The 24,717-nt window shown below is 34.6% G+C and overlaps 3 protein-coding genes across 3 annotated transcripts in view; 1 reads left to right on the top strand and 2 right to left on the bottom strand.

Annotated features, from left to right (window-relative positions):
- Positions 1–214: 214 nt before the first annotated feature.
- Positions 215–24,717, bottom strand: part of LOC108369812 (neurobeachin-like protein 2) — a gene marked incomplete at its 3' end in the record, with an annotated part of 36,277 nt that continues 11,774 nt past the window's right edge. The window contains exons 21-22 of the mRNA XM_017625005.1: positions 432–581; positions 215–372 (exon numbers count right to left, since the gene is read on the bottom strand). Of these exons, the coding sequence (XP_017480494.1) occupies positions 215–372; positions 432–581 (308 nt within the window). The remainder of the gene's footprint in view (positions 373–431; positions 582–24,717) is intronic.
- LOC108369809 (extensin-2) lies at positions 8,089–20,810 on the top strand. The gene is made up of 2 exons (XM_017625002.1): positions 8,089–8,200; positions 18,084–20,810. The coding sequence occupies exons 1-2, from the start codon at positions 8,177–8,179 to the stop codon at positions 20,808–20,810; spliced, it is 2,751 nt and encodes a 916-aa protein (XP_017480491.1). The 5' UTR covers positions 8,089–8,176.
- On the bottom strand, positions 22,119–24,284 carry LOC108369810 (uncharacterized). The gene is made up of 2 exons (XM_017625003.1): positions 22,492–24,284; positions 22,119–22,441 (listed from the first exon to the last, which is right to left on the bottom strand). Coding segments are annotated over exons 1-2 (1,263 nt in total). The 5' UTR covers positions 23,753–24,284; the 3' UTR covers positions 22,119–22,439.

The raw sequence follows: 24,717 nt of genomic DNA, 5'->3' as shown, positions 1-24,717 counted from the left end.
AAAAATTATATGAATAGCACAATTAAAAACGCAAAAGCGAAAAGCGAAAAGGGAAAGGCGGGCGTGCGATCACTGCTAGTCGCGATTATGTCATGGATGCGCATTCGACGAAATGCATTTGCGACTCGCTAATGCTGCCTACTAATTCCGTAACTGGTAGCAGATAAACTAATACATACTTAACATAGGTATAGTATGCGCGCTTTTCACTTACCCCGTAAACCATGGCCCACGTGGTCCATATAAAAATCGTTTTGCTGTCTTCCAACGCTTTTTAATATGACTATTTGTGGTTTTTTGCGCTAGCGCAGCAGCATTCAGGCGTGTCAGCTCCTCAACTTGTCGCACTTTCCACGGCATTACAATTTTTTGCTGCAATTAATAATTTTAAGTAATTTATTTATTTTTTAATTTTTTAATCGTTTACTCACATTGAATATTCGCCGATTATCAGCTTGATAAGTGCCGCGCCGCTTAGAGGCTGCCTTGCAGGCTTCATAACATTCAGCCCAATAACGATTGATGGGCTCCCAAAGGTTGAGTTCGATTTCGCGTTGATACACATCATGTAGGGGTTTGACCTGCAAAAATATGTATTTTGATAAAAAAGTAGTTTAAAATATTTCGTCTATTTTTATGTGTAGTATATGTATGTACAGTGCCGCTCAAAAAAACTGGATGAATGGTGTTTTGTTTTTAATATTTATAGTGTTTTACAATCTAAGTTTTGTATGCTATCTTTTTATAAAAATATGGTTAATGCCTTAGCCAAAACCGCATAACTCAAACTTTTAAACTTTATAAAAAGTTTAGAAAAAATTTAACAAATTTCTATAAAAACTTTGAGCTTTTTAAACAGAATTTTTAAGAAATTCTTAGTTTACAAGACTCATGGAATAAAAGTAATAATAAAATAAGTGCAAGTTTTTAGCGACAAAGAAATTGCACTTAATTTTAATATTTTTATTTATTTTTTTGTTGACGGAGTTTTTCACTATTTTCCACAAAAAATTTGAATTTCTTGTGCAAGAAAATGCGCAAGACTGCGAAAAAAAGTTAAAAACAGCAACTCCAGTTTTTATAAATTGCACTTGTTATATAAAAAAAAACCCAAAAGCCGTCAACAAAAAAAAAAAATTATTAAAATTGCTATTTTTTTGTCGCTCAAATTTGCACTTAATAATAATAATAGATTGGCGCTTACACATATGTTAGTGTTTGGCCGAGCTTCTCCTCCAACTTGTGGCGTGCGCCTTGATATTGTCGCACAAAGCGGAGGGACCTACAGTTTTACGCCGACTCCGAACGGCGATTGTATTTTTATGAGAAGCTGTTTTTCATGGCAGAAATACACTCGGAGGTTTGCCATTGCCTGCCGAGGGACGACCGCTGTTAAGAAAAAACCTTTTTTCTAAATTTTCGCGATGATGCTTTGACCAGGGCTTGAACCCAGGTGCTGATGAGTGAAAGCGCGCACTGCTTACCACTACACCACAGCGGCCGACACAAATTTGCAAATTTCGTAAGCCTTGTAACTGCATACCCAAAAATTTTAGGAAAATTTTGATTAAAAAGCTCAAAATTTTGATGAAAATTTGTTGCATTTTTCTAAATTCTTAAAAATCTCCGAGATTTTTTAGCCACTTAAAACTTGCGAAAATTTGTTGAATTTTTCGAAATTCTGTACAAAGTTTAAAGTTAGATTTATACTTATGGTTTTGGTTAAAACATGAACCAAAATTTTATTAAAAAAAATAACAAAAAAATGTTTGCTTGAAAAAACATTGTAAATATTAAAAACAAAACACCAGTCAACCTTCTCATTGTCCTTCGCCTTTGTAGAGGCGTGTCACAGTTATGACTCTTCAATTTATGACTCTTCAAAGCGTGCCAGACATTTTCCAAATATTACAAACTTACTATGTTAGGGTGTGCCTACTTTGTAAGTACATACATACATACTTTTAACATTTTTAACACTTTACCCACACAAAAGTGCATCTTTCATTGTCGTATTATGCTAATTGCGACAATGATCTACGCTCGTTTGTTAGTGCAGACAGGAACAACACAACTCAACCAACAGCTTCAATTTGCAAACGAGACAAGTGAATCATTTGCAAAAAATGATGCCCAACAAGTTAAATGCAATTCGCTGTATGTTATGTCATTCACTGCTAAGCTCAAAGCGAACAAACAACAACAACAACACCAACACAAAGCCAACATAATAGCAATTGTAACAACAGACGCAACAATTGCTTGCTTATTAAACCCACACGAGTGTTCACGCATGCGCAGACAACAAGTAATTGCAATGCAATGCAAAATTAGGAAATAGCTACACAAGTATGTATGTAGATAATATACTACGAATGTATATAAGCACATAAATATCTTTGGCATTTATAACTGCATGAAAAGCTGACGGAAAATTGTATAGGTATGTATGTATGTAGATTGTTAAACTGATGTTACGATAAAATTCACAAAAGCATCACGCATGAGTCTTTGCTTTATTTCAATTTGCGGAATATTTACCAAAACGGCAGAGCAATCGGCGCACAATAGGAGTAAGTAAATCTCGCCGAAAGGCAATTGTTTGTGGGCAAAGCACGTGTGCAATCATAAAAAGTTAAATACAGGGTAATCCAGCTGAAAATTTGTTTAGTTGCGAATTCTGAATTCGAGTATTCAGTAACAATTTGGTACGAATTTTGGAGAGGTGGTAGCTTTATTGTAGTTTGCTGACTTTTCGCGAAGAAATTATTCAGATGAACCCGAAATCTGTTTTTAATTTTAGCTATATCATACAGATTTAATCGAGTTACGAAATTAGATAATATCCAATGCTCCGCTCAATAAAAATCGCATTGCTATATTATTTCGTCAGTTTTAGGAAAGTAATCAGTTCAATATCAACCTGTTGAATGCTGGACATTTTTAACAGATGTAATTTCTTGAACATCTACATAATCCTGGGAACATCTACATACATATATGATTTGTGTTCACTTCGATGGCGTAAATACCTTCGAACCATGGGAGGAGATCAAGGGGATTGATTGTTCATTATAGACTTTTTCTGGGGTTTCGATCCACGGCGTTATCATTTACCCCACTTAATTTACTGAGCACTGGCACTGAGCATCGCTACCTTTATACTCTTTCGAGGAATGATCGTTTATTTATCAAGACCGCAAAATCAAAACACAGACACTATTATCTGAAGGTGATAGCGGAAATAACTGTGCCATAGTTCGTATGTCTGAGATGAGAGATGAACTAATCAGTAAGGATATAGACGATGGAGAACAAAGGCGTTCAAGTGCTGCCTAAATTTAGGAAATGGTTTGATGTTTCTTTTGCTTAGAAACACTAATTGAAATTAATGGAAATTTTAGGAAAAATAATATTTTTACATACATTTTTTTTCTATCCCATTTTCATTATTCAATCTTGGATGAATTACAGTTTACAGTTCAAATCATGAATTTGTTTAAATATATGATCAGGACCGCGAGGTTAAATTTTTTTTTATAATAAAAACTACAGTATAAAAGAAAATTAATTTAAAAAAATATAAAATTTTATTAACAAAAAGATACAACATAATTGCCGCTTTCCCCAAAATTTAAGTGAAAAATTATATTTTCATAATATACATATAATTAATCCTCAAAATTAACAGAAATTAAAAATACAAAAAAAAAACATTTTTCTTTTTAAATTATAAAATCTATAAATTTATTAAAAAATAAATTATATTAAAAAGTAAAACAATAAAATAAAATAAATTCTTAAAAATTTAATCAAATGCAAAAGATATTCTTTTTAAAAAATAAAATCTTAAAATTTAAACAAAATTAAATTAAAAAAAAAACAAAAAATAGGAACAGGGACCCGGAATTTTATTTTTGGACTTTTATTTTTTTTTTGGAAATAAAATAATTGGTCAATTTGGACTTTTATTTTGTTAGTCTAGTAACAGCAGCTGAGCTTGACCAAATATTTTTTAAAACCGCAATAAAAGCCCTTTCCTAATAATATTTAAACAAACCATTTATCCAAATTAAACACATTTGGTATCAAATAAAACAGGACTGAAATAGCTTTCAAACTAAAACCTATCCATGAAAGTGGGCAAACGAGCCAGAAGAAACCAAATTTTTCAAACTATCTTGCCTACAGTTTTCCAATTGACTTACAAAAAACCTGCCAGAATTGCCCTGTAAGACTAGTTAGGTAAATACCCCTTCGAAAACATTATCCACACGAACTTTTTTTGCATTCATCGCTGAAAATTGATTAAATTGCTTTTCTTTATGTTCCATTGGTTTTTTTTTTTTTTTAATTCAACTCCAAAAACGTATGTTCCAGCTTTTATTTAACTGTTTGCTGTACCTCCGTTGAATAATTCAGAGATAGGGCAGACCAGTACATTTGCATGTATGTATAAAAAAAAAAATTATTTATTCGAACAAAAATGGTGGGAGGCACTCTGGACAATGGAAATCATCATTTACCACTTCTGCATGATTGTAAGTCATACAGAGTGCGCAAAATCCGGACTTGGCCGAGCATCCTTGGAAGTCCCATCAAATTGTAACTTAACACAGTTTTATAAATTTAATGAAAGAAATTTGTGTACATGAAGCAGTATCCGTATTTTGTATAATTTCTTGTCTGCCAGATATCTCAGTTAGAGTACAAAAATGACGATATTTTTTCAAGATCTTCATGTGATCAGTTATAATTTCGACCATGCTAAAAAAATAAGAAGGTAGAACCGCTGAGAGGAATTTTTCATATTCTTGACGTTTGCAAGCATTTTAATTTTAAAATTTTAGACACAAGCTCATACACACATTCTCATTTTCAATCTCAAACAACAACAGCTTTGAACAATTCCTTTTGTTTACTCTCAATTTTATATGATTTTAAAATGTTGGCAAACTTCAAAAAAAAAAAATCATGGCCGACGAATTGAGAGAACGGTTTTACCTTACTATGTTTTTATCATGATTTCGACTCTATGTACGGTGACAAGTACTCACAATCCTGAGTGTAACATATTGATCTTTCATTTTATTTTACGTTCAAAGAGAAACATATTTTCGGACCACTCTTTAAAAGGCTTTGTATGTTGAACTGCAGACAAACTGTTGCATGCCAAATGGACTTTCCCCAACTCCCGTAGATAGTGACATTTTATCTCACAGCAAAAAAAAATAGACAAAAAATAGCACAACACAAAAGTTCAAGTTCAGTGATGAGGAAACATCACAGCCAGGCTGGCAAAAACACTTTCACGGCTATTATTACGATAAGTAAAGAGACTGCTGACTTTGTGGCGACCCAACAAATGGCTGAGTGTCTACTAAGTGCTATGGAAAATTAATATGCAACTCTTTCGTCGCGGTTGTGATTGAATTTTAGCCAACCTTATGGCAATTCGGAAGTCAGTAAACAATTTGCGACACTTTTCCTTTCAACGGCGGGCAATGTACCACAGCTAAGTAATGAGTTATAGAAGCAGTCAATTTAGACATTGTGGAAAAACTTCGCCGCGGTTTGTTAACAAATTATCCAATGTCGTCAGGCAACAAATCGAGTCAGCGCCAGCAACAAACGCATTACTTGTTATGCTATGCTTTGGGCACAATTAATAAATCACATATGTAAGCATTTGTTAATTCCTTGGTTGCGTGAACATTTTGCAAAAATACATAAAACAAAAGCAGAACAGGAAATAATATTTACCTACAAAATAAGAAACAAACGATGCGCGGAAGAAATTAATAATTAAATCTACAGCAAAAAAAAGCGATGCAAAACTCTAAAATAGGCTAACAGCAATAAAGAAAGCAACAAAAATCACGCATAAATTAATTCAAAAAAGACAATGCAACAGCATTCGTAGCCGGCGAGCCATCATTGGGGCATTTCGTTGCGCGTAGCGCGCAGTCGTCAGATGAAAATTTCGAATACAAATAAACACCGTGGGCACTTAAACGCAGCATAAAAGTGAGTTATGTCATAAAAAAAACATAAATCGTTATAAAGTAGACATCATCAAGTGTGTCTCCATTGCAGCGGAACTAAATGTCGACGCAAGCTGTTGGCCACCGGAGACATAACCGCAGTCAGCTTTAGCGCAAGCGGTGTGGTTTTTGAATGGCACTTGCGTTTTTTATTAGCTGAGTTTAACCTGCAGAGCTGCCAAATAGAGGCTGAGCTCAGTAGCGCTACAAAATTATATGGCGATTAGTCAATAAGAAGCGGTTAAGTGAAAAATGGGGGAGAGTCACGATGTTCAACGCTGCCACAGTCAAATTTTTTAAGAGAAGGGGTACCACTGATATACAAAAATTCTGTTTTATACTCCATCGAGCACAATAAAAATAAATCATAAAAATAACAAAGATATATGACATCACAACACAGAACATCAAAACAATTCTCAACCTATAATAACATCAAATGGCATTGCATTAAATTACAATCGCAATTAAATCGCAATGCATCACATGAAATTCAAACCGGTCAAAATCGAGACTATCAACGGAGCAAAGCAAGTTATATAAAATCACATTAAGTCACAATCCGTTATGACTGAAACCGAATTATACAGCACGCATATCTAATCACATTAAATCATATCAAATATTTAAAATCAAATTCCAGGGTTTACATCGCGCCACACCAAAAAGCAAGTCAAACGGAGCTTAATTAAATCGGACCAAATCAAACCAAATCATATCAATCGATTCAAATCAGACGAAATCAAATCAAAAGAAAGAAAGCAACCTATTAATAATATCATGTGACGTCTCGAAGATAAAGATAAAGATAAAGATAAAGATAAAGATAAAGATAAAGATAAAGATAAAGATAAAGATAAAGATAAAGATAAAGATAAAGATAAAGATAAAGACAAAGATAAAGATAAATATAAACATAACACAAAGGAAAGTAAAATTAGATCGAATCGAATCTACTCAAATCAAATCAGATCACAAATAAAGTAAAATCTAATCAAGTCACATCACACCAAATTATGAAATAAAATCTAATCAAATCTCATAAAATCAAATCAAACCGCAGGTATCACAACGCAACCAAGTCACATCACATCGCATCATAAAATAAGGTCAAATCAAATCACATAAAATTAAATCAAATTAAATAAAGTGAAACGAAATGAAATAAATTAAAATAAAATCAATAACATACTTGGTATCATAAAATCAGGCACATTGTGTCATACCAAGCCCAATCAAATCATAGAAAATCGAAAGCTGCCTAAACTACTCTGTTGTCTATTTAAATCAATTAATTTTAATTTTAAGCGCTACGAGTGATCTTTTCTCAATATATTGAACACGAAATAAAAGATATCACAGTCGTAAAGAGTCAACAACATCGCCACTTAATTGACGGCAATATTACCTCATCGTCGCGCGTCGCTATATGGAAAATCAGGAAAGGAGTTTGTAGAAATGCGCACACGCAGTAGAATTATTGAAAGCGCCAATAGATGAGATGAGCGCATTCAGCACGGCGCAGCTGCAAAGATGACACCACACAATGTGTGGCGCCACGCTGAGCAAAACAAAGCAAACAAACAAAGCGTTAACAACTTGCCCGACGTTTTGAGCAGCCGACCGCGATTACTGCCAGTTAAGAGGCGAGCAATCACAACAGAAGCAACAATGGCCCTGGCAGTGGAGGCAAAAACTGAGAAAAAAAAATAATAATAATAGTAGCAAAGCAGCAACTCCAATATGAATATACTCATACATACATATATGGCTATGCCTATACATAACTATATATACAAATGCAGCAGCAAGCAGCAACACGATTTGGATGGTTTGTCTGCATTTTCATTAAAAACAAGACCACTTTCTTGCGGTGGGTTTAGTAGCTGAAAGAAAGTCAACGTGAAAGACGTGATGAGCGCGTGTGAATGAATAAGTAAAGGTGCCACCAAAAACTTAGTAAAATTTTCCACAAAGCACGGAAAACAACGGTGAATTAGAGGCAGACGTTGTGAAGATACATGAACGAAGGTTCCCATTTAATATTTTCGATTAAATGAAGAACAGTTTTATTTATCGTAGTTTAGAAAAAGTAACTATTTGGAGAGTTTGCACAGCGAATTAAAGTGGAAATGCGGCGGCTGTGGATATTCGTCGTAAGTTTAAAAAAAATAAATAAATAAATAAATGACGTGCAAAGCGCCATGTCTCAGCATGCATTACATAAACTACAAAAATAATTTGAAGACGAAATAAAATAAAAATTTAAAATATTGTAATTAAAAATACAACTGGTTGTTCGTTTGTGATAGCTACACCTAATTAAATGCGAGATTATGTATTGTGGAAGCATGCATGTATGTATGTATGTACATATAAGCGGTCAGCGACAGGGTTGGTTATTTATATACATACATAGTTACATGTTAACTATAATTATATAATTTTATTAATGCGATGAAATGCACAAAAACTAATTAGGCAGAAAAATTTGTGCTAAAAACGAAAAATTGTATCGAAGTCAAAAATATGCAAGTGTATGTGAAGAATGAAGAATGCATAGTGTAAAAAAAAAGTAGATATCGAAACAAATAGCGAAAGTCTTGGCCACTTCCGCGAAAATCGATTACAAAAAGGTGTTAGTTAGCTACATGCGGAAAATGAAATCGCGATTATTGCATAGACGATAAGTGCGTGAAAAAAGTGGGCCAAACCGGGATACAAAAAGAAATGAAACTAAGGCAAACGATGAACGATGAGTGCGAGAAACAAGTATTGAAACAGAAAAAAAAATACAAGTGTAACAGAAAGTGAAACGAATTGAAAAAAAAAATATATAAAGTCAAACTATAAGAGCAAAAAAAGTAACAATCAAAAATTAAATCAAACTGAACTGAGCTAAAAGCTGCGTTTAATTTAATCGGCATCAGACAAAATAAAAATAAAAAAACCGAGCATGTAATATTTAAGTAGACTTCAAAATTACACTATGTGAACCAAAAACGTGAAGAATTGCGTAAAGGAGACTAAAGAGCGTGTCAGACGTAGCAAATGACTCGAATATTTTTTAATACCCAACTTAGTCATTTGTCATTTTTGCCAATTAATGCCTAGCGGAAATCCAGCATTAGACTTCGATAAATTTACTTTAACTGCGCGATGTATTTTCTAGGTTTTCAAATATTTCTTTTTTCTCTCTCTTTATCTTTAACTTTGACTTCAGTTTCATCTTAAAATATCTTTATTATTATATTTTTTTTCACTTTAATTTGTATCTTTATTTTTATCTTCGTGTTTATCTTGATCTTTTTCTCTATAGATTTCTTTATGTCTATCTTTATCTTTATTTCTCTTTATATGTGTCTTATCATTGGATTTGCCTTTGTCTATATCTTCCTCTTTATCTTTAACTTTGACTTCAGTTTCATCTTAAGATATCTTTTTCTTTATCTTTGTTTTTATATTTTTCTTCATTTTATTCTTTACCTTTTTTATCTTCGTCTTTATCTTCATCTTTTTCTCTATAGGTATCTTTATCCTTATCTTTATCTTTATTTCTCTTTATATGTGTCTTAAAAGTAGTTAATATTCTTCAGATTAGATTAGATTAGATTTGGAGGAGGTTACCGCGATCGAGAAGCGATTTATTGTACCAAACCTCTGTTTGGCTGCAGGTTTTCTTTGATCCACGTATTGCTAGGAAACCTCGCGTGCTCCCTCAGTTGAATACCATTTAGGACGTGTGGGAAGTCTGGTCCTAGTGAGGGCTACACAGTGGCACATAATGTGCTCTGCTATTTCCTGTTCTTCGTGACGCAAGCTACACTCATCAGCATTAACAGCAACTCCTAAATTTGACAAGTGTTTCATTACCCTACAGTGGGCGGTAGGAAAACCTGTTACAATTTTTACTTCGTGCCAACTAAATTGAAGGAGTGCTTCGTTGCTCCTTGTTGATATCTTCGGAATGAAGGACGTAGCCTGTCTGTTATCTTGCGTACTTGTCCACTCATTTTGCGCTTCCTTCTTCATCCATATATAGCAGTCTCGCCTAACGGAGCTCCATGGCAGACCAACAAGGTGTCCAGGGCCTATGGATCCCTGTGCATCCCTTTTCTAGTGAGAATATCTGCTATTTCATTGCTCAGTGGAGTCACCACTATGTCCCGGTAACAAAATGAGGTAAACAAGGTTCCTTGATGGGGGCTTCGACATAACTTCCACTGACATAATTTCAATTTCCACCGAGACTACTTTCCTCCTATATCCAGCTAAGACATCGATAGTTGTATGTCAGTCCCATTTCAGCTGCAAGTTCACCAAGTGGCCATCGTAGTTGTTAATCGGGCGCTATCTTTACTTGGACTCCTTAAGAGGTCTTTCGTTTTTGAATTGCCAATAGGGTCAGATATTCCGTGCAGATTTGCAGGTTTTTAGCTTCTTATTTCGCTCGTATTTCAGTACTCGTGTGAATTACAAATCTAGTTTCTTTTGATTATTCTGAGTTGACACTTTATTTCCTCTTTTGTTTTGCTCTGACTGACACTGAGACCACTTTTTAGTGTACTCTAGGTCGCCTTTGCGAGGTGTAACTTTAGTGGTAGTAATATGTGTCTGTTCCTGATGTTAGGAGCTGTAGATGACGTAGATAATTTCTAAACAGTTTACTGAGCGTACGTTTCCAGTATAAGAGGCGGCAAGAATATGTCCGATATTTGCTATTTTTTAGCGAAGAAGCCAGAGAGGGATTAAGTTAAGTTGCAATTGTAGGACTTTATGGGGTCCTTTGACTAACCTTTGAATCCGCAGGAAGCCATTATCGATAACGATAAGTCTTGGCTACTTTTCGGGTTTCGGCTTATGTAATTAACATATGGAGGTTTTCAGTTTAATATGGCGTTTTCCAAAGTTAGGAGATTTTTTATTTTTGTTTTTTAATTTAATTACGCGCTTAATCTTTGAAAGTATTTACTGCTTCAAGGGTATTTTGCACTACAAATTTAGAAAAACATACTATTTGCTATCGATATTTAAATGCATCACTCCAAATTAATTTTCCTAACTCCATATTAATTTTCCTAAGTAAACGTTGCCATCGCGGAAAAGCAAACAAGCTATTCAAGTTTATGACTCAATTTTCGGCGCAACCAAGCACTCGAATTGCGATACATAGTTCAAATACTTAAACAAATACAATGTGCAATGCGCATGTGCGCTTGCGTCGCCGAAAAGTGAAAGTGCCAAAAAGCGATTGCTAAAGTGTGCGCATGCGCAGTGACAATGCAGCAGCCGCAAGCAAAAACGTGGGAATTATGCAGCAACGCGCCCGGCAACTGGGACCACCAGAACAGACAAAACGTGCCACACAAAGAAGTCAATGAACGCTTATGGTTCTGGTACATGAGAGGCAATGAGCTGCGTGCAAATACAAAAACAACAATAAAATTGCAAAACATACTTAACTTATGCAATGATCGTTGATATCTGCATATGATCTTTTAAATCTTGTGTTTACATTTTGAGCGACTGATCAACAAAAACAAGAGTTTTATCGTTTATCCTGCTTTGTTGTCATTTATGGTCTTAAATATTTGTTTGCATTTGTCTCCTATGGCCTTTAATATCTACATACATACATATGGGGCGTTCCAACCAAAATGGAATCATGTGTTTGATTTGAAAAAATTTGAAAAAAATCATATATACACACATCAAAATTCTCTAAGAGAAATATTACAAAAAAAAACATTTTCCTGCAAAATTTTTCACATAAAAAATTTTTTATAAAAAAAAAATTGTTTTTGAAAATATGTCATCTCAAAAAAATTAAAAAAAAAAATCACAATGGTAGCTCTGAGTATTTTGCAATATTTAAGTATAGTATTATAGGGTGCACTCTACAATAATTTGAGCTATGAATTTATTTTACACCGAAGTTGAATAAAATTAGTACATTACGAATTTAAAAATTGTATGCAGTTTTGTAGCCCATTAAATTTTAGTATAATAAAGTGCAAGTTTTAAGCGATTGCAAAACTGGCGTTATTTTTTTTTTTAATTTTCATTGAAAACGGTTTTACGCATTTTCTTAAATAAGAAAAAAGTGCAAAAGGCCGTCAGCATAAAAAATATTAAAAATCAACGCAACTTTGCAGTTGCTTCAAACTTCCATTTCACTAAAATTTTATGGACTCCAAAACAGAATACTCAAAAAAATTCTAAAAAAAATTAAAAAAAAATTTGTCAATTTGTAATGTACTTATTTAACTCAACTTCGGCGTAAAAAAAATCATAACTCAAATTATTGTAGAGTGCGCCCCATAATACTATACTTAAATATTGCGCAATACTCAGAGCTACCATTGTTATTTTTTTTTTCAATTTTTTTTTTGAGATGGCATGTTTTCAAAAACTTTTTTTTTATCAAAAAATTTTTATGTGAAATATTTTTCAAGAAAAAAAAATAATAAAATTATTTTCATAGAAAATTTCTCGAGATATTTGGAAAACTACTGAATCGATTTGTTTTTGAGCTGTAAAGTTTTTAAAAATGTATTAATCGAGCTCAAAATTCATATTTATTTATTATTTATGTTATACCCTAAAAATTTTAAACAAATAAACAATATAATCACATGAAGTGTGAACCCCATCCATTTTGGTATGGAACGCCCCATATGCAGCCTAGCACTTGTATGTTAATACGTATCCATAACTCTAAACTTTTTTTCGCACTCACACAAAACCTGACAACGGTAACGTTCACGCATGCGCAGCTGTTAGACGTGTTTTCCACACATGGACGAAGTCGTCGACACACAGCTGCGTCGTTTATCAATCGATTGCAGACAGATGCACTGTAAAATAGAAAATTCGATTCGCGAATCATATACAGGGAGATTCAATTCGAACAGATGAAATCCTAAATGTGAAGTTAAATTTAGTTCCTAAATAAGTATGTATGTACCGACATTAGACTGTAGCACCTGACAAGCAATGAAAAAGTTCACAGTACACCTTTGAATCTAAACTATATTTGTAAAGTAATTTCTAAAAAAAATTCTAAGAGAAAAAAGTCTGTTGAGTAGATGTGCTGAACTCCGAAATAGCAGTTTTTACTTTTACGGCTTAAACTTTGTGTTTGTTTTTTGTATTTTTTCCTAAAAACAATCATGTCATAAATAAAATAACATTTTAGAAAATAAAAAACAATTTACTACCCCCTTTTTACATTTTTCGGTGACACCTACAATGATTTTATTCTTTTTTTGTTAATAGTTCTGGAAAAATCGAAATACCTTTTTAACAGAAATTTAATGATTTTTTGTTGATAAGCACTAGAACGGGGTACTTGTGGTCAATGAACTTAGAAATGAAAAAATTGACAAAACCATCGTTCTATGAACAATTGACATCCGACTGTAAATGCCAAAAATATGATGCAAAATTTAAAAAGGCGTTAGACAAAGTAATAATAAAGTTTAAATGATTTCGAAATTGCTTTGTGCAAAAATACTGGCAATTGTGGCAACTATCTTTCAACTCGCTACAGACTTTCGATAGACAAGTCTTTAGTAAGGCAATGTTCAATTCGGAAACTGTTTTGAAAGCTCTTTTTTTTCTGTCTTTCGAAAAATGAAAATATTTTTCTTTATAAAACGAAACATAAAAATGAAAAGTAAATTAAATTAAAGACAAACAAATAGCATAATAAAAAAAGAAATAAGTAAAAAGAGTTTCTAAAATCAAATGAGATTTAAAAAAATATTTATTTAAATAAATAAATCTAATAATTAAATGAAATTGAAAATATTTTTCTTTTTTTAACCAATAATTAAAAGAAAATCAAATTAAACAAAACTCAAAAATAAGTTCCTAGAGATTGAATTAAACTTAAAAAAAAAATATATCTATTTTTAAGACAATTAAAAAAGAAAACAATAGAATAAGTTTAAAAAAATTAATTAATAAAAAAAAACATTTTTTTAATCAATAAAATCTAATATAATAGGCCAAAAAATAACAAAAAATAAAATCTAAAAGTAAAAAGAAAATAAGATTAAACAAGAAAATAACTAAACTTTTTAAAACCTTAAAATCTTAAAGTTAGAAGAAACTTGGAAGAAATCAAAAAATCAACTGTCTTTGAATTGTCTTACAAATAACTTGCACATCTTAGCCAGAACTGCTTCGTCAGACTCAGGGGTGTAATGTAAACTTCTTTTCTGGTACGGTCTAATGTAACTGAAATCGAAGATTGTTGAAAACGTACGAAAAACCTGCAGAAAAACTAGCAGATGAAGGGTGGAAATTTTTTAAAATATGTTAACAAAACATAACTTTAGCATTCGAAAGCAGTTAGATAAGTTAGTGACTTTTTGAAATTTCCAAGTATTGACTAAAATAAAAAATTTAAAAAAAATTTAATAAATGAAAATGGAACACCAAAACACAAAACTCTTGAATTTCGTCGAAACTGAAAAAAGGAATTTCGTATGCTGAGTAAGCTTTATTTTTGCGCAAAAACCAAGGATATCGTGATAAATATTAGGGCGAGTTTACTACAAATCCATATAGTTATTTTGCATAATATTACAATGGAATCAAGTGAGACGACTGAGGCTGCAGACATTGCGACTGAGTCTACTAACGGCGAGCTCTGGTCGTTGTCTGGCCTCCTCGAAAGACCCAGTAATGGCGTCGAAAAGGACCGAAATGGAGTCTGACCTCGGGGTCGGAACTCGGAGTCGGAACTCAAATATTTAATAGCAAAGGATTAGAAAATCGTATACCTCAGATGTAAATGAAACCAAAAATTAAGGCAGAATTCCCAGGCACCGATGAACGGGGTCCAATGCGTATTGCCGAAAGTAGTGCTGCACACAGATCCACCATTATAATGTACAGCCGCTGACTGGTTGCAGGAATAAGTACATAAGTTGACTATAACTATAGTAGGTGCATAGAGAAGTACAAGGCAAACACCGATTGGATAACTTAAGTCTAGCCAGAAGAAGCCCGTGTGAAAGCTGTAGCAACTCGAGATATGACAGAATGTCAGGTAGAGAGATTGGATACCTATACCTTCAAAGCTAGTGGAAATGTAGACGATGATCGACTAGTTAACCCAGGCATATGCACAGACAATTAGAGACTACATAACGTTGCTTCTCAACAACAAAGTCTTACAAATTATAGCTAGGGGCGGCAACAAGTGCAGCTACGGCTTCGGGAAGATCCACCTGCATCTACAAAACCGACCGAAGGAAGAGCAATCATCAGATAAGCGTTTTATTACTGTACCATTATCCATTCTAAATCATGTAAAAGATGTGCTTAAAAGCTCAAATGTGTTCTTTAAAATTTGTATTTTTTAATATTTTGGAAAATGTATAAACGAGCGCCGCTGCCGCCCACTTATTTCCGTATCTCGGCGGTAACGCTTGAAAAATTACACTTGGAAGCGTAAAGGTACACCCTAATAATATAATATTTTTTTTTTTAATTTTTGCATTATTACCTACATATACTTCGCAACAGTGTGTTTCATCGTGTTTCAAATAAATTACACATTAACTTCAATCATAAATAATCTTACAATTCGTGCGTAAAATTTTATAAACGAAGCTGATGTACTCGCATATGCAATATTTTTTGAGTAGTGACTGCTCATATAGGATGCGGCATAACACTTACGAGGTGACAGAAAAGGGTAGAAAATAAAGCAAAAATTAAGTTTTTTAGGAGGGTCTTAAAAATAATAACTCTTGCCAAACTGTCTGAGAGAGTTCTGGCAAACTCACGTAAATGGCGGTCACAGACTTGCCGTTTTTGGAAAAAAAACCTCTCCCATCTATGGCACATTGACTAAAAATATAATCTTTCACGCCACCTAGCCGGCCGAGCACCTTTATCTACCTGAAAAAATATACTAGAGAATTCTACACCCGCTTATTGGGGCCAAGCGTCTTCAAAACTCAATTTTTAAAAAATGCTTTTTTGGAAAAAAACGCAGGTTTATTCCCCGTTTTAAATTCTACATTTGGGGATAAGTTTTCAGCTTTCTATCGTTTTTCTGCTGGGAGATATGCGTGTCCAAACTTGATAAATTTGAGCAATATTTTTTTTCAAAACTGAGAAATTGAAGTGTGCAATTCAAATTGTTACTGTAAGCAAGCGGTATTATATTTGTTATTTTGTTTTTTTTTTCTCATTACCTAAAATGCAGTTTCTGGTTTTTGTTATTTTATGTCCTTATAATAATTATATTCAAAAATGTTGCTTTTCCACAATAAGTTTTTCATTAAAAACGGCCTCAAGCTCAATAAAATTGTTGAATATAAAATGAAGTTTATTTATTTTTTTGGTGTATTTTGTACACCTGTCAAGTTTCGATAAGATATCTTAATTATTACTCCAGTTATCGTGTGAGTATTTATATATAAATTTGCCTATATCTACCTCGATTTCCTTAGGCTGTCAATAGCAACTGTTATGTGAACAAAATTATAAACAAATAGAAACTATGTATAAAACTTCAAACAAAGAAAAATTTTATTGAAAATTAATTAAATTAAATTATAAAAAAAGAAAAACTATGCACAATTAAAAGAAAGAAATCATTTATTGAACATTAATTAATGAAATTAAATTAAACAAACTATGCAAAATTAAAGAAAAATAAATAAAATTTATTGAGAATTATAAAAATATTTCTTTTTAACAATAAAATCTACTCATTAAAGTAAATTAAAAAAATATTTTTCTTTTTAAAACAATAAATGCAAAAACTAAAGTAAAATCAAATTAGAAATCAAAGCGGCAAAATTGAATAAGAAAAAATAAATAAAATATATTTCTAAAAATTAAATGAGACTTAAAAATTATTTTTATTTTTAAATCAATAAAATTTAAAAATAAAATAAAATAAGTTTCTAAAAATTTAAGTGATTCAAAAAAATAAGTCTAAAAGTAAAAAGAATTTCATTAAAAAAATTTAAAAATTCCTTAAATAAGATTTAAATTGGAAGAAAATTAAATTAAAAAAAAGTTTATCAAAAAACTATAACAAATTCTGCGGACGAGCTTTGTTTTTGTGAGACGTTCATTCCAGAATAAACAAAATACTTCAAGCTACATCTTTTCCATATATGTATGTAAATTCATATTTCAAACTTTGTACAAAATTATAAAAGTTTCACCAAAATTTCCAACTTTTAAATCAGAAACTTTAGAAAAATTTTTATAGTCCATTAAATTGTAGTTTTCAGTGTACGAAAATAAACTATATTGTACGTTACTATTTCGTTTCGTTTATTACTTTAACAGTTCGGTACAATACGAAACAAAACGGCTGAGTTCACCTTGGCGATAGTACACTACAGTAGTTTAGTAGTTACAGACGAAACAACAAACGAAATGAATCGTGCAGGGAAAATATTTTTATGTATGTACATATATGCAATAAACAAATACAAAACGAATGGCTGCAATGAATAAAAAAAATAAAAATGTTTTTTAATTGAATTGGATATGAAAATTTACAGAAAAAAATATTTTTCACGTAATTGAAACGTTTGCATACATATAAAACGTACCCTATGGTACAATTGTCACAAACGAAAAGCAAACGTTTCTCGTTGGGGAAAATGACAGTGAATCTTACAGTTTGTTTCTGACTATTTACAAAACTGTACAAAACCACAAATGATATGATGATCGATGAGCAAATGGGAATTGTTTTGTACAGTTTATTTTCGTACCCTGGTAGTTTTCCTTAATGTGTTTCGCATTTCTTCCATACAAAGTACATGGACTTTGGTGGAGTTGTTTTCAATTATTTAAAAAATCTCGTATAAAACTATATTTACAATTAATCTTGTCTTTAAAGGCCTATAGTAAAGTTCCATAGTTGTATCGATTGAAATATCGATTAATTTTTGGATATTTTATTCACATTCATCGTCCATCCATCCAAAATTATCTCACAGCGTTCTACAATAAGCAATAATACAAGCTCTAATTTTAATTTTCCTACAGATTTTTACCGCCATACTCTTCTCAGCATGTGAAGTCCACGCGGAAGGAAGAAATAAGACGACAACTCCCACGGAATATGTCACAACGACAATAGCACCTGCCACCACAACAACAATCGGTAGCACTGCCGAAACAACAATGCCATTGAATGCATCAGAACCTCTACCAACGCTCGCAGCTAAATTAGTACGCCAACGTCGTCAACATCCCTACACCATTGTGCGTCATGTGGTGCGCTCAACGAAGCGGGGCACAAAATCACGCAGACGCTACAAGTATCCCAAATATAAATATGGACCACCGAGCTATACTGTCGGTCAACCGATATCCTACTATAAACCAATCAAGCAATATTTACCAGAACATGTCCCAGATTCTCCAAAATATTCGGTCATCGATGAATTAGATTTGAGCAGTCATTTAAATTCGGCCGACTATGAAGTGCATCCATCAAGCGGCAATCATTATGAGGAACAAGCGATGGATTTGGATTTTTACAGTCACACCGGTAATGCTTTTCAGGACACACCAAAAAACGTGCATCATATCGAATTCAGCAGCTATGATGAGGATAAAGAAGTGCCAACCTATGCGTATACATCGACGAAAACTGAAAGACGAAAGCCACCGCGCACCTCGTATAGCTTACCGAAAGAACACAGCGGTGGCGCATATGAAATGACCAGCAGCAGCAGTGGCGATTCTGGCTACGAAGATACTCCCCACACGTTTACGCCACCAGAAAATGTTTACGATATGCACCCGATGAGTAGCTATGAACGACCTTCCTCGCCTGGTGGCAACAAATTCTACGAGTACACTTCGTCGGATACAGGTTCGCCGTCTGACGTACACATACCGGCTACAAAGTATGGCGTACCAGATCTAAATATTCCATTACAATTCTCACCACCACCACAAAAGCAACCTAGTTATCATGCGCCAAAAGCGTCGGGCAGGTCAAGATACAATCTTTATGACAAGAAAATACCAAATTCTGGTTACAGTTCGAGCAAAGGTGCAGGACATCACAATTTCGCCGAGCCGCCGACGAAACCGAATGTCGACATCACCTATTCACCTTCGTATGAGATCACTTTGCCGCCATCTAATCACAAACCAACGCCTGTGGATAGCTACCATCCAGCACCAGGAAATTTCGCGGAGCCACCACCACCGCCACCGCCTAAATATCACCCGCCTAGTAAGCCGGCACATCGACCAGTCAGCTACCAGGCACCCGAACTACATGCGCCAACCTCATTTAGTCCGCCGAAGCCACCTTCACCGCCGACTTATCAGATTCCTGAGTCGCATGCGCCACCCTCGTATGAAACGCCCGAATCCCATGCGCCACCCTCTTATGAGCCGCCCGAGTCGCATGAACCACCAACGTATCAGGTTCCTGGATTAGACTCCCCACCAGCTTATCAAGTGCCAGACTCACCCGCACCACCATCATATCAAGCGCCCGAGACACCTATACATCCGCCGTCAGGCGCCTTTGAAGTACCCGAACCGCAACCGCCACCTTTATACAGTGCCCCAGAGGAACCAGCACAACCGCCTACGACATACGAAACTCCTGACCCGGTATCACAATCAGAGTACCCTCGCCCCGATCATATATCACATCAGGAAGATTTACCCATTAACTCCAATTATATGCCGCCTGCATATAATTATCCAAAATCGAGCTATGAGGTACCCATTTACGATCCCATACCCTTTGAGGCATCGAGCAACGAAGAGCATGAAGCCTACCCACCACACACGTTCGAAAATCACCACACGAATGGTCACGAGCAGTCGGCGTCCTCACCCGTACCAACTGTCAATGGGCCAGCTACACACGAGCCAACGAGTAGCGAAGAGTACGTAGTTCCTACCAGCACCACAAAGGGACGCAGATCATCACAAAAGCGTAAACGCCTGCGCAATAGCACACCCGCTGTCACCACCACCAAACACATACTAGACACACCCGAGTTGGAGGAGGCATTCGAGGCAAGTCAACGACAAAAGAACCATTTGGGGCTTAGCAATGACGCCGAGGTCGACGAGTCGAATCATGTGCAGGCACAACGAAACAAAAATAATGAAGCGCCTAATTATTTCCTACCCACAATCTCGCCGGACACAGGAAGTGAAAACAGTTACGTAAGTACAGCATGGAATCCGATACGTATACGGAGCGCCAGCGCGAGCACACCAACCGCGCTACCAGCTGCGACAGCAACCAAAGGGCAGCCGGTATCCGCGTCAACTGTTACAGCGATACGACCGAAGGGACGTAGGTATAACGCTGGTAGAACAGCGTATCGCCAACAGCATGCGCCGACAGCATATACACCGGTGGGAAATACGGGCACAAGCACGCGGCAAACAACAACGTTGAATAGTGGCCGAGAGCGCGATCAAGTAGCCGTCGTTACGGTAGACAAATCGCGTTCTTACAGTTACTATGGTGGCTCCTCGTCGACGCCATCGAATGCGAACGAATATAATTTATATCGTACGCGGCCACATCAGCAACGGCAGCCAACACGAACACCGGCAGTTACGAGGCAGAGCGGCGGATCGGCGAGAGATAGCGAAACATCGCCGCATCGCACAACGAAGAGTGTCTTTGAGACGACTTATTTTAAGAGTCCGCGCAACGAAGATCTGGAGCATCATCTGGCAACGGTGGTGCAGAATTTGCCGAAAAATCATAAGCTATTTTAAGCAAGACGGGCGGGTGGGAGGTTGTGTATGGAGAGGTAGCATAGTTTGAGATATAATTTAACAAAAGAAATTACTATTAATGGGGTTTAGATATTGAAGTTTCAGACTAAAGTTGAATAACCTGAAGACATGCACTTTAATTAATGAAAAAGATCCTCTATAACAAATTTGACGTTTCGCAGGAGTATGGATTTTTCAAGGATTTCAATAAATATCTTGTTTTTTTTTGTAAGATACGCCTTTGACTTTTTTACAAAGGTGTATCTGAGGACAAATTAACGGTAGATTTAAAAAAAGTGAAAAACAGGTAAATCTGCTCTGCTCGCGAGTGTCAGTAACGAACACGCTTTGGGCTCTAGAGGTGAAATTTTTGAATCGATTAAATCGAAAATCGATGAATGGAGCTTTTAGTAATCCATTTTTTAACGATTGGTCATCGGTTCTAATAAATGTATAACAAAAATTTCATGTTGTTTCTTTGAGGTACTCATGAAAGAATTTTTTATACAAATAAAAATAAATTTAGAAAAATTTCAAATAGGTCCATTTGCTCCACTCGCGGTTGTCAATAACGAGCGCGCGCTTCTCAGATTAGTAAGTATCACTTACACTGGTCGACGGCCAAAATTTACCAGAGACGCCGTTATGAAATTCGTATGTAAAATCACCCCCTGATTACGAAAATCAAGGTTATTTTTAATTTTATGGTACCGTTTTTGAGATATTTGCAATTTACCGTTTTTGCAAAAAAAAAAAAAATTGGGTCCACTTAATCATATATATCTCAAGAACGAATTAAGCAATTCTAAAACGGTTTGAAGCTTTTAAAAGGTAATAAAATTTTCTATAAGCTGTGCATACAACACTTTTTGCTAGGCCCTGTAGATTCAAAGATAACGAACAATCATTACCGATTTTTTCAATTTTTTTTGTAAAAATATAAAAAAAATTGTACTTTGCGGGGAAGGATCTCGAAAACCTTTTATTTTTTTGCAGATTTTTTTTTTCTCCCTAAGCTCTGTTGTATTACAAAAAAAATAAGGTATCATCGAAGAAAATCGATGCAAAACTACGTAAGTTATAAGCGATCAAATAAAAATACCCAGGTTGCGCAATTTCAACGTATACCTCAAAACGTATGTATGGTATAAAGAAGAGTGAAATATCTAGCTATGCTCTGTTTCTATTGAGTTAAAAGTTCAATTTATGAATGAAATTACCCATATTTTTAACTTTTTTTTTAAATTTATTTATGTTTATACTATATTCTAACAATCTTTATCTTAATTTGATTTTACTATGTTGTCGAAATAATTATGTGTTCTACTTTGACGCTTATTCAGTTTAGGATCGGTTTCTCTTATGAGAAACCAGCAGTAATCACCCATCATTGCGACGTCCCAGAATCCTTGATATCGATTCTCAATTAATTTCATTTGCTGATGAAACCTTTCGCCATGTTCATCACTTTCGTCGCCAAGATTTGCCGGAAAAAAGCTCAAATGTGAGTGGAGAAAGTGAATTTTTAAAGACATATTTACGCCCATTTTCGCATAATTATTGATTAGGTCGTTCACTATCTGCTCGTAGTTAGGGCTTTTGTGTCTACCGAGAAAAGAAGCAACGACCTTTTCAAAGGATTCCCACGCTGCTGCCTCAACTGATGAGAGTAGTCCTTTGAATTGATTATTGTTGATCAACTTTCTTATTTGTGGTCCAACAAAAATACCTTCCTTTATCTTGGCTTGAGAAATATCTGGAAAAACTGTTTTCAAATAGTCGAATGCTTCGCCTTCTTTGTCCAAAGCCTTAACAAAGTTTTTAATGAGACCGAGCTTGATGTGTAAGGGTGGAAGTATGATTTTCTCTTTCTTGACAAGAGGGGTGTATTTGATGTTATCCACACCAACGGTAAACTCGACTCTTTCCGGCCAATCCTTTCTGACGTAGTGGTCCTTACGAGCTCGGCTATCCCACTTGCAGAGGAAGCAGCAGTGCTTGGTGTAGCCACTTTGTAGACCGCATAGCATTGCAACGACTTTGAGATCAGAACATATTTTCCAATCATGCTCTTCATATTTGATAAATTTGAGTATTTTTTGCATTTCCTCGTAGGTTTCCTTTGTATTTACTGCATGTGCAATCGGGATAGAAGGCTTTTTGTTACCAATATGCAATAATACAGCCTTCAAACTCAGTTTATTGCCGTCTATGAACAATCGCCACTCTTTTGAATCATATGTTTGACCAAACTCTTTGAATAAACCAGGGATGTCGTTGCAGTAGCATATACTGTCTTTCTTGGTATAGTGTTTGGAAAATGGTTCGTGACGAGTTCTACTATATGTCACCTTAACATCGGATGACACAAATTTAAATTGTTGCATACGAGAAGTGTGGATCTCGGCCTTTTCCTTGGATAGTTCCAAATCTCTTATCCAATCATTAAGTTGTGCTTGTGACAGAACGTTTCTTTCGTTTTCCATGCGAAATTCAGTACAACTTGATCCCCCGCACTCAGATGTTACTGTTGACAATGGAACTGGATCCGCAACTGCCGTTGAATGTAGTACTGGTAATGTCACTGTAGGTACGCTAGCATAGGTTACTCCTCTTGATCTTCCAACGCCAAGTACTTTTGTTTGACAAATATAACACTCTATTGAATGGCAAGTAGGTTCTCTCCATATCATTGGTGTATCAAATTTTGTTTGTTGTCCTGATTCCCACTGAATCAATTCTACTCGACACGATGTACACAAAGTGTTCGGTGTCCATGGTTTTTCAGCATTTTTAGGCTCAATTCCAAAATACTTGGAGTATAAAGTTTTGATATGATCTGAGAACACTCGTCGTCGCCTTATGATAGTATATTGGCCACACATGAAACAGAACATATCTGGATCCTTATTACACTCAAATTCTCGCGTCCTTTTACTCATTTTATTTTTTTTAATAAATCACGGTTTTGAAATTAGACTTATGAACTGAACTATCTCCGGCGAGCCTTGAAGATGTTATGAAGTTTCAAAGCGCATTAACTCATATTTATACTCGGAACAAGAATAAAATTGAAAAAATCAAATCTTACCTAGACAGAAAGGTTCCTTTTTATAACAAGCCGGGAAAAGAAAATACTACCTGTTTTAGATGTAGGCTTTAGAAATTTTCTGTGTCTTATAATTTTGAAAATCTACCTGCATACTTACCCATAACTGACGGAAATACATGTTTATAACTACATGCCTACAGCAGGTTTCGAACCCAACCACTCTTCCTTTCGATGCAACCACTCTACCTACTATAATACAATTCGAGTATTAAAAGTACTATTTGATTTATTTAAAGAAAAAGTGTTATCATTGTTATGGTGTTATTCGTTTATCCGGATAATATCTCACTTGCACTTTATACCTTTAATATATGTATGTATGTATAGGTACATACATTGAAGTTGCGCAACCTGGGTATTTTTATTTGATCGCTTATAACTTACGTAGTTTTGCATCGATTTTCTTCGATGATACCTTATTTTTTTTGTAATATAACAGAGCTTAGGGAGAAAAAAAAAATCTGCAAAAAAATAAAAGGTTTTCGAGATCCTTCCCCGCAAAGTACAATTTTTTTTATATTTTTACAAAAAAAATTGAAAAAATCGGTAATGATTGTTCGTTATCTTTGAATCTACAGGGCCTAGCAAAAAGTGTTGTATGCACAGTTTATAGAAAATTTTATTACCTTTTAAAAGCTTCAAACCGTTTTGGAATTGCTTAATTCGTTCTTGAGATATATATGATAAAGTGGACCCAATTTTTTTTTTTTTTGCAAAAACGGTAAATTGCAAATATCTCAAAAACGGTACCATAGAATTAAAAATAACCTTGATTTTCGGAATCAGGGGGTGATT

The sequence above is a fragment of the Rhagoletis zephyria genome, unplaced genomic scaffold (genome assembly GCF_001687245.7).
Source record: "Rhagoletis zephyria isolate East Lansing unplaced genomic scaffold, Rhagoletis_zephyria_1.1 Rzeph_scaffold_03860, whole genome shotgun sequence".
Classification (NCBI taxonomy): Eukaryota; Metazoa; Arthropoda; class Insecta; order Diptera; family Tephritidae; genus Rhagoletis; species Rhagoletis zephyria.
The sequence above is the reverse complement of the archived record's forward strand: the minus strand, read 5'-3'. Positions and strand labels throughout refer to the sequence as shown.